This window comes from Pinus tabuliformis, chromosome 2_2 (assembly GCF_031772625.1).
Source record: "Pinus tabuliformis cultivar Carrire ecotype Pingquan chromosome 2_2, CPIR1, whole genome shotgun sequence".
In the NCBI taxonomy this organism is placed as follows: Eukaryota; Viridiplantae; Streptophyta; class Pinopsida; order Pinales; family Pinaceae; genus Pinus; species Pinus tabuliformis.
The window spans coordinates 740,668,278-740,678,488 of NC_142300.1; the positions used below are offsets into that span (position 1 = coordinate 740,668,278).

General features: G+C 31.6%; 1 protein-coding gene across 1 annotated transcript; it reads left to right on the plus strand.

The window, feature by feature from the left end:
• The first annotated feature begins 321 nt into the window (after window positions 1-321).
• Window positions 322-7,357, plus strand: LOC149194788 (putative serine carboxypeptidase-like 23). The gene is made up of 10 exons (XM_089407898.1): window positions 322-706; window positions 896-1,003; window positions 3,028-3,126; window positions 3,221-3,313; window positions 3,484-3,569; window positions 3,850-4,089; window positions 5,592-5,725; window positions 5,847-5,936; window positions 7,023-7,128; window positions 7,217-7,357. The coding sequence occupies exons 1-10, from the start codon at window positions 322-324 to the stop codon at window positions 7,355-7,357; spliced, it is 1,482 nt and encodes a 493-aa protein (XP_089264024.1).
• Window positions 7,358-10,211: the final 2,854 nt, after the last annotated feature.

Consider the following 10,211-nt stretch of genomic DNA (forward strand, 5'->3'; position numbering starts at 1 on the left):
ACCGCTGATCTTTGAAAACCGAATCGACTTTCATCGAATATCGAATGATACGGTATTCTACAGATTCTGAGGCATTTAATTTTTCATTTAACCCCTTATCCAACCGCTTATCTTTGAAAACCGAATCGACTTTCATCGAATAATACGGTATTCGTATCGAATTGGCGTATTTTCGAAAATTTTTTAGCCCGATTCGGGCGAATTTGGTAACTATGACTATAACTACCGCATGTGGCCTCTCCTCTCCTCAGATTAGTCTGTCCTTCATAACCCTAATCGAGAAGAGAACCTTCGCTTCTCCTTCCTTGGTTGGTTGTCAAGATGCAGAGAATGCAGTGCTTGCTTCTGTCAATCATTTTGGCAGCAGCAGTTGCTCCCTCTCATCAGCTCATCTCTCAAGGTGACAAACTGCGGTTGTGGTTCAATGCGACAAGATACGGAAGCCACTCAATAGAAACTATAGAGTGGGGGTCTGCGACAGCCACGATCAGCTTTAAGAATGATTCAGAATATTTGACAGAGGAGCACCCGCAGGAAGCCGATTATCTCCCACACGGCCTCCCCGGGCAGCCGGGCGGCTTCACATTTCGACAGTACTCTGGATATATCACAGTCGATGCGAAGGCAGGCAGATCGCTTTTCTACTATTTCGCCGAGGCCATTCGAAATCCCATCAAGCAGCCGCTGGTTCTCTGGCTTAACGGCGGTAAATATTTTGAATATTTGTTTTTTACGGAGGTTTTTGCAAGTAGAGTTAATTTGAAATGTATTTTTAAACTTTTTGTAAGTAGGGTTAAATTAAAATGTAGTTTTAAGATTTATCATATAAAATATTTTGGTTCTAGATATTTCAAACTAATTAACGTAGATCAATCACATTTCATTGTTCCTGCAGGGCCGGGATGTTCGTCGATTGGATATGGAGCACTGGAGGAACTAGGGCCTTTTCGCGTTAACCCAGACGGAAAAACTCTCACCTACAATCCCGACGCATGGAACCAAGGCCAGTATTACCCTCTTTTATATCTGGACATCCAGGTTTTTTGAAATGTACCATGTGTATGCATATGAATTTACTCGTATCTTGTTTGCTCGCATTTAAAATGGTTAATGTTAACCCTTGCAGAATTTAAATTAGGTTAACAGTTATTGAATTTAAATTAAGATAGCACCAGCCTAGTGTTATCCGGGATTTAATGGATTAGGTTAACAGTGAGAGGATTTAAATTAGGATATTACCATCTCAGTTCCATCCTTAATAGTTTTAATATTTACTTTAGATCAGTTTCATTTTTCATAGTTTTAACATTTCAGATCGAGAAAAGTCTGAACATTATTCTAACATTTCAGAGTTTCAGTTAAGATCGTTTCAAAGGTTCAAATTCAAACATTTTAATAAATTTTAGCAATCGAATAATTAGTTAAATTTCATAGTGTATAAATAAAAAGTTTCATGCACTAAACTAATTTCACTTCATCATAATACTAATATTAAAATCAATTTCACTTCATCATAATATTAATATTAAAATCAATTTCACTTCATCATAAAATTAAAATTAAATTATCATTACTATGAGTTAAAATATATTAATTATATCAGTTGAACAATCTGAGGACATTATGCCTTCAGTGTGGATGCACGGAAGGCATTTATAAAATATATTAAAACATCTTTTGACTGACAGATGTCAAGGTATATTAAACACAATGAAAAGAAATAGTATGTTATGTATAGTCAACTGCTTATTTTTAAATATTATAAAATATATTAATATGAGTGATGAATGGATAACATATATTAGTCAAAGAAAAAGTAGTATTTTATTTATATTCAATTGTTTATTTTGAAGTATTATATTGGATTAATTTCTCTTACTTTAATTTAAATTTAACATTGGAATATATATTAAAATTTTAAAACATAATATTTTATTATTTCAATTACATTAGAATATATATATATAAATTTAAATTAATTGAAGATTTCACTTTTTTTTTTTTTTAATAATGTTGGGTTGTTACATGGTATTTACTATGCTTCGGGATAATTTAAATTAATTGAAGATTTCAATTTTTTTTAATAATGTTGGATTGTTACATGGTATTTACTATGCATTGGGATGGGGACAAAATGGTTGAGAGATGTATATAGAAGATGTGAAGTATTAAAATTTTGGAAAAATTTATAAGAAATGGGAAGTTAATTTTTTTATTATGTAAATTTTTATTTTAAAAATTATAGATTACTTGGTTTGCATGGGATTTAGTTTTCACTGAGTCATAGCTTTAATTTTATAGAAAGAGGTTAAAGATAGAAGTCTCCCATCAAATATGAAGGGCTAGCCTTAGCCTAAGCTCAGTCTAAACAAAAAAATATAAAAATAAAAATAATAATAAAATTAGACAATAACAATTCAGGTTATACAAATTCATTATTACTTAATGTAAACAAAAAATAAAAGATCATATTAAATTCATTTGTAAATGTTATAAGCATAAGTAAAATAAAATTTAGTAATAAAATACATTAATTTATAAACCATAAACAAAATCTAAATAGTAAAATATTGTTATATTAATTTGACTTTGTCATTTTAAAATATAAATAATGATAACAGAAATAATAGAGAAATTTAAAATAACACATTGAAAATATTAAAAGTAAAAAATAGTAAAAAGTGATAAAAATAGTAAAAAATGATAAGTCATTAGTATTTAAGTTTTCCACATGGAAGAGAAACATTGTCGGGGAAATGTTTATCTTTACATGTTCTCATTTTCCTGGGAGTGTTGGGATGGGAGTGTTGGGAAGGAAGAGCTAGGTTTCCAACTTATATATATATATAAAATGGGCTTGCTGGTTAAAAACATTAAAACAAAAAAGTATATTTAAATTTGGAAAAATATAAAAGGAAGCGAATAAAATCTCTCTTACAGATGAGAAGAAACCAATAAAAACTGTCCTAACGTCTCTAACCATCCAAAGGTTTTCTCACTCATTTCATGTATATTGAACTGTTGCAGTGGCGAACGTATTGTTTTTGGAGACCCCAGCAGGCGTCGGGTTTTCGTACTCAAACACCACCGATGATTATACGACGAAAACTGGCGATAAACTAACGGGTAACATGCGAATTGTTTGGTTTCTAGGAAAAATACGCGTTTAAGCGATGCCGCGAAATCGAAACTTTTTCACTGGGCTTTTGTTCTATTCCAGCCAAAGACTCGTACGCTTTCCTGGTAAACTGGTTCAACAGGTTTCCACAGTATAAATTCCGGGAGTTTTACATAGCAGGCGAAAGTTATGCAGGTAGTGTCGTTTGTAATCACTATCTATGATGCAGAAGTTTTTAGTTTCGAATAGTTATTATTAAAATTGTGATGAGCGCAATTGCAGATTGTTACCGTTAAAATAATGCACTAGTTTAGAGGGATATATTAATTTTTCATGAAGATGCTAACGTTAACTATTGATTTTAGGATATTACATTCCAGAGTTGGCTTCAACAATTTTACAGCACAAAAAGTTGTCGCAAGCATCATTCATTAACTTCACAGGAATAATGGTGAGTTCAGCTCAGACTTGTGATTTTCGGAAAATTTCATGTCCTAGAATCAAAATACATGCAAAGAGAATTCAATATACGAATATCTTTGTTCAATCCCTATGTAAAGACTTGGAAACTCTATCGAATGCCATGGTGCTAAATTATCATCTTTGGAAACTTATGTACACAATCAATCTGAAGCTTATGTACACAATCAATCAATTTGGAAACTTATGTACTCTATCGAATGCCATGGTGCTAAATTACCATATTATGTAAAGACGTTCAATTTATGCAGGTGGGGAATGGCGTAATGAATAGAGATACAGATTTTCTCGGAATCTATCAGTACGCACGGAGTCATGCATTGATATCCAGTCAAACCTTTGAGGAAGCGATGAACAACTGTACCGATTCAAAATTCGATGAATTAGTGTGCGGACTTTTGGAAACTGATGTGTTTATTGAAATGGGAAATATCGATAGTTACAGTATCTATGCTCCCAAGTGCATAGTGAATGCATCCAGAAAGGCAAAGGTAAGGGCAAATTATAAGAACATTTTTACAAATCCTAAATATATTCCAGGGCAATCAGAAACCAACATTGAAGCTACGGCCTTAATCTCATCCTATTACAAAGCTTTTCACCATGCTAATGCATTTTAATGTAGATTGCAGTTTCTAGAATATTTTGAAATTTAGTAGTTATAAACAAAGTATATATATATATATAGTAAAATAACCTCAATCTATTACACCAACTTCGATATCCACAATGTTTGTAGTTATCGTTATTTTTGTTATAGATTCTGTAATATTTTGAAAATTTAGTGATTATGAATGAAGTGGTTATATAATAGATGAACCATATTACAAAAAAAAATAGATTTGATGATTATGAATGCATTGATTATATAATAGATGAACCATATTACAAAAAAAATTAGATTTGATGATTATGAATGCACTGATTATATAATAGATGAATTATATTACAAAAAATGTATATAGTGATAATATTAGTTATTTTTATCTCATTACAAATTTTACAATGTTTTAATTTTTAATAATTATGGATAAAGTTAGATCTAAGATTTTTGTGATTTATAAGGTAAATAAATGTCTTTTGGATTAATTACATTCTTAAGAATTGGTAGACTTTTTTGAATTAATCACATTCTTAAGAATTGGTAGATTTTTGGAACCAACTAATGTGGTTTATCCTTAGGGCAAGGAGGAGGCATCATTGTCGAGGGTCAGCTAGTTGTTGAGAACTAGCCCTCAACTAGTTTTCAATGGCTAGTTTTCATTAGTTGACTGTGGACAATGATATGGAGTTGTCTTTAGTGAGACTTTTTGGAAGCTTTTTAGGTGGATTTCCACCGGTTTAATTTATTTAAAATACCGCTGGAATTCATTGAAATCACAATATTGATGGGTAAATCCTAATATAAGTTCTCTAGGGGTTTTTCATGGTGCTAAATCCATATATACAATGAAAAACTAGTTTAAATAACACAAATCAAGATTTGAACTGCAAAAAGTAGCACTATAGACAACTCCTTTATTCATGAAGATTGTATGATTTTTTCCACTTTATCTTGAGGATGAACCACATTAGTTGGTTAAAAACCTAGACCAAATCTTAAAAACGTGATTAATCCCAAACATATTAATTTAAATTATAAATAAATTTACAATAAAAAATTATTCAATCCCTACCACAACAAATTACAATAACATATTAGATATTCACAATTCTAATCATAGTTATTTTGATGATAAATTTTAAAATATTTTAACAATTTAATAAACTTCTGCTAAAAACAATTTAACAATTTAAGTTTTCCTATAAATAGTAATTCAGAAATCTAATATAAATAGTAATTCAGAAATCTAATATAAAATCTAGATAAATTAAACACACAACGATACATGCCATCTTCATATCTATTTATTTCTGGTTGACATCCCAAATGCAGCAACGTTTCCACTCAAGATTGACTAACTGACTGTACTTATGGTTGATGTGTAAATAGCAAGAAGAAGCAGAAATTCCAGGATATGATCCTTGCCGGGATAACTACATACAGGCGTATCTTAATAGCCCGGATGTTCAGAAAGCCATACATGCAAATGTAACAAAGCTACCTTATAGCTGGACCCCGTGCAGGTATCAGTCCATAGACTTAAACCCAGTTACTATATCAATTACTGTGGCAAATTTAATTTTCGAATTGTCTTGTATTTATCACTTTATTGCTGAAATATAGTTTCACGTGACTACGTACCAGTTCTGTTCTGTCTTGGTCGGATTCTGTTTCAACTGTCTTACCAATTTATCGTCAACTAATTGCAAGTGGGTTGCGGATACTTGTTTTCAGGTATGATATAAAACAATTTTGTTTTCTCTTCTGATATAAGAGAATTTTAATTACAATTGCCAATTTATTGATACAACAGTTATATAAGTAAATGTGGATGATACACTACTTGCATTATTTGTTAACAGTTTGTACAATGATAATGGTATCCAATTTATATAATTTATTAATCGTTAATAATGTGTACAATGATAATTTTCATCCCATTTATATATTTTATTACTTAATTAATATATATAATTTTTTTGTTTTCGTTTTTTTCAAATTTTTAATTTATTCAAACTTGGGTGGGGGTGTGAAAGCCATCCGCCCCAGCCATTACATCATGCACGTCATGTGCAATTTTATAATTGTATTATTTAAATGTGAAAAAAAAATTAAATATAGATTTTAATATGTAATATACTTAATATTAGACATTGCATTTTTATTTATGATTATAATATAAAAATTCAAAATAAGAAAAAGATTATTTTCTCCACATACAATAGGATATCTATAATTCGATTTACTAAACTTATTATACATCTATAGTTTTGGATTTACTAAGCTCCAAGGTATTATATATCTTTTTATATATCTTTTTACTTTCAAAGAAATTTGAATCTCAATAGATTTATTCCTTTCAGGAATTTATAAGATGTATTCTAGATCTACCTAGTGCTGAAAGTAATCAAATATCTTTTCAGTTTGCACCTCAATAAATTTGATCCCCCTAGCCTTGATAGATTCTGAATTAAGATTGGAATATAAATCTAAAATAATAATGTGTACACCAAAAAATAAACCATAAATTATGAAAATATGTAGCAAAAAAAAAATTTATTTTACTTCAATTTATTTTCATTTTTAATTTGATTTTTTGCTTTATTTTATTTTTAATTTTTAATTTTATGTAGTTTGATTAAGTCAAAATATTAAATTATTACTCAAAACATAAAAATTTAAATTAAAAAAAGATTAACCTAAGTGCATAATTAATTTTTAAGTATTTATTCTGCATTGGATTTTTAAGTGAGCATGCGGTATTGTTAGTGATCATACCAGTATTTCATTAACGACTATTTTTCGTTTTCGTATTTTCAGCGGAGACCAAGATGCTACGGTTCCTGTGACCTCTACAGAACTCGCCATCGATAAGCTCAAGCTTCCAATTGAGACTCCATGGTACCCGTGGGTTAATGGCGACGAGGTAAAAATATAAACTCAGTTATATTAATTTTACCCATAAAATCCCAATGATAATATTGATTTGATCTGTATTCCCATTAATGGTGTAGGTCGGTGGATACACTGTGATTTACAAGGGTTTGACATTTGCCACCGTTAGAGGATCAGGGCGTGAAGTTCCAGAATTTCAACCGTCCAGGGTGTTAACATTGTTCAAATATTTTCTAAATGGAAAACCCTTGCCAAGTTAATCGGATTGATCGACATCCCTTGCAATAAGGGAAGGCCTAGCCAAAATAATTAGATTTGAATGAAATTGCTTGCAACAAAGGGAGGCCTTGCCAAAATAAACATACCTAGATCGAAATTTTTCTCATTTTTGTAAATGCTATTGTCTCATAGTACTATTGGTGCTATTGGTGTGAGTGGTGTGGTACGATCAGTGGATTCAGGATCTTTCTGTAATTTTTGAATGAGTGCCCACACTTCTTCAATTTTTTCATTCATCCCTTGCTTTGTTTACCTAACCTTGTTGGATGATAGATATGGCATAAAGAAACGCTTTCACATCCTCATCCTTTCTTGAGAGTGCATCTACAACAACATTTTTCTTTCCTTTCTTGTATATGATTTCAAAGTCATAACACAACTTGTGACCCATTTTTGCTGCTCTTCTGAAAATAATCTTTTTTCTAAAAAGTATTTAAGGGTATCATGATTTGTTTTTACCTTGAAGTGTGTTCCCATTAGGTAAGTTCACCATTTCTTAAATGCATGTAGTATTTTTGACATTTCCGTCTGATAAATAGATGTGTAAATAATTTCCTTTGATTGGAATACTTTCAAAACAAATGGTTCTTCCTTCTTGCATTAAAATAGCGACAATTCCATTTCTTGAGGCATCACATTTCATAATATTTTTTTTTGTGAAGTTTGACATAGTGAAGACCGATGCTTGGCACATTACCTCTTTAATATATTCAAAGGCTTCGTTTCTTCTAGAGTCCAAGAAAATGCATCTTTCTTCAGTAATGTTGTTAGAGGTCTTGCTATTTTCCCATAATTCTTAACAAAATTGCAATAATACCCTGTGAAACTGAAAATTCCTTGTAGATGCTTTATGTATGTGGGGATTTTCCATTCCTTAATGGCTTTAATTTTTCTAGGGTCTACCTTAACACCTTCATGAGATACAATATGGCCCAGATATTCCACCTCCTGTACTCTAAAGAAACATTTGAAGGTTTTTTAATATAATTGTTTCTCCTCCAATAGTTTGAACACCCTCTCACCATGTTGAACATAATCCTTCCAAGAATTGATGCCTATTAATATATCATCAAAAAGTACCAACACAAATTTTCTAAGCAAGGGTTTGAAAATAGAATTCATCAAACCTTGAAATGTAGAAGGTGCACTGGTAATGCCAAAAGGATTGACCAAAAATTCATAATGACCTTGATGAGTTCTAAATGATGTTTTCAGAATGTCTTCAGTCTTCATTCTAATTTGATGATATCCTGAATGAAGATCCAACTTGGTGAAGTAAATTGCTCCATGTAATTCATCCAACAATTCATCAATGATAGGAATGAGAAATCTATGTTTAATAGTAAGCTTGTTGACCTCCCTATAATCCAGACACATTCGCCATTATCCATCCTTCTTGTGCACCAATACTACTGGAGCAGAGAAAGAACTTATACTAGGTTGAATTATACCAGCCTCTAGCATTTGTGCCACCATACATTCAATTTGTCTCTTTTGGACATAGGGATATCTGTAAGGTGTGATGTTTGGAGGAACAATTCCTAGAATCAAATGAATAGCATGATCATAATCAAGAATAGGTGGGAGGAATTTGGGAGTCTCAAATGCCTTGGAATGATTGTCCTAGAGTTTTTGGAGATCTGGAGAAATAAATGATTTCAATGTGGGAACTTCTAGCACTGGAGCAGAGAAAGAACTTATACTAGGTTGAATTATACCAGCCTCTAGCATTTGTGCCACCATACATTCAATTTGTCTCTTTTGGACATAGGGATATGTAAGGTGTGATGTTTGGAGGAACAATTCCTAGAATCAAATGAATAGCATGATCATAATCAAGAATAGGTGGGAGGAATTTGGGAGTCTCAAATGCCTTGGAATGATTGTCCTAGAGTTTTTGGAGATCTGGAGAAATAAATGATTTCAATGTGGGAACTTCTAGCGAACATAATTGTGCAGTTACACACAATTGTTCTTTCTTTAGTAGCTTTGTCATGCTGTTAGAGCTGATTATCTTTCCCAGTTTCCTTGTGATACCCCTTAACTCAACTTCCTTTCCTTCCCAACAAAATTTCATGAAAAATTGTTGAAAATTAAAAGTTATCGTGCCTAGAGATTGTAACCATTGGACTCCTAGTACAACATCATCACCAACCATTGGAATAGAAAGCATAAGACTATTCAATACATATTCTCACATGGATAGCTTGATATTAAGGCAATTTCCAGGTCAATTTACAGTTCCGCCATTTGCAACCATCACTTGACACTCTAGTGCTGGATATAGGAAGAAATTCAATTCCTTGGCTATCTTACAATGAATATTCTCACATGGATAGCTTGATATTAAGGCACTTTCCAGGTCAATTTACAGTTCCGCCATTTGCAACCATCACTTGACACTTAGTGCTGGATATAGGAAGAAATTCAATTCCTTGGCTATCTTACAAAGAATAAAATTATGGGTACTACCAGAATCAATCAACACTATTACCTTTTTGTTCTTGATATGTCCTTCTATCTTGAGAGTTTTAGGAGTAGTAATTCATGCCAATGCATTACAAGAAATGGATAGATTCATTTCTTATTTCTCCAAGGTTGATTCCTGATGTATATCCTCTTATTTTGACGTTTCTTGTTCCCTTTATTCTTCCTCTTCACAATCTATGTAAAATAATTTCTTCTAAGAACACTTATGACCTTTAGTGTATTTTCTGTCACACCTATAACAAATCCCCTTTGCTCTTTTTTCTTCCAATTGTTATGGTGTCAACCTTGTAGGTTGTGGAAGGCTAGGGGTAGAAACGCTTCCATATTTATTGTTGTGAGTGGTAG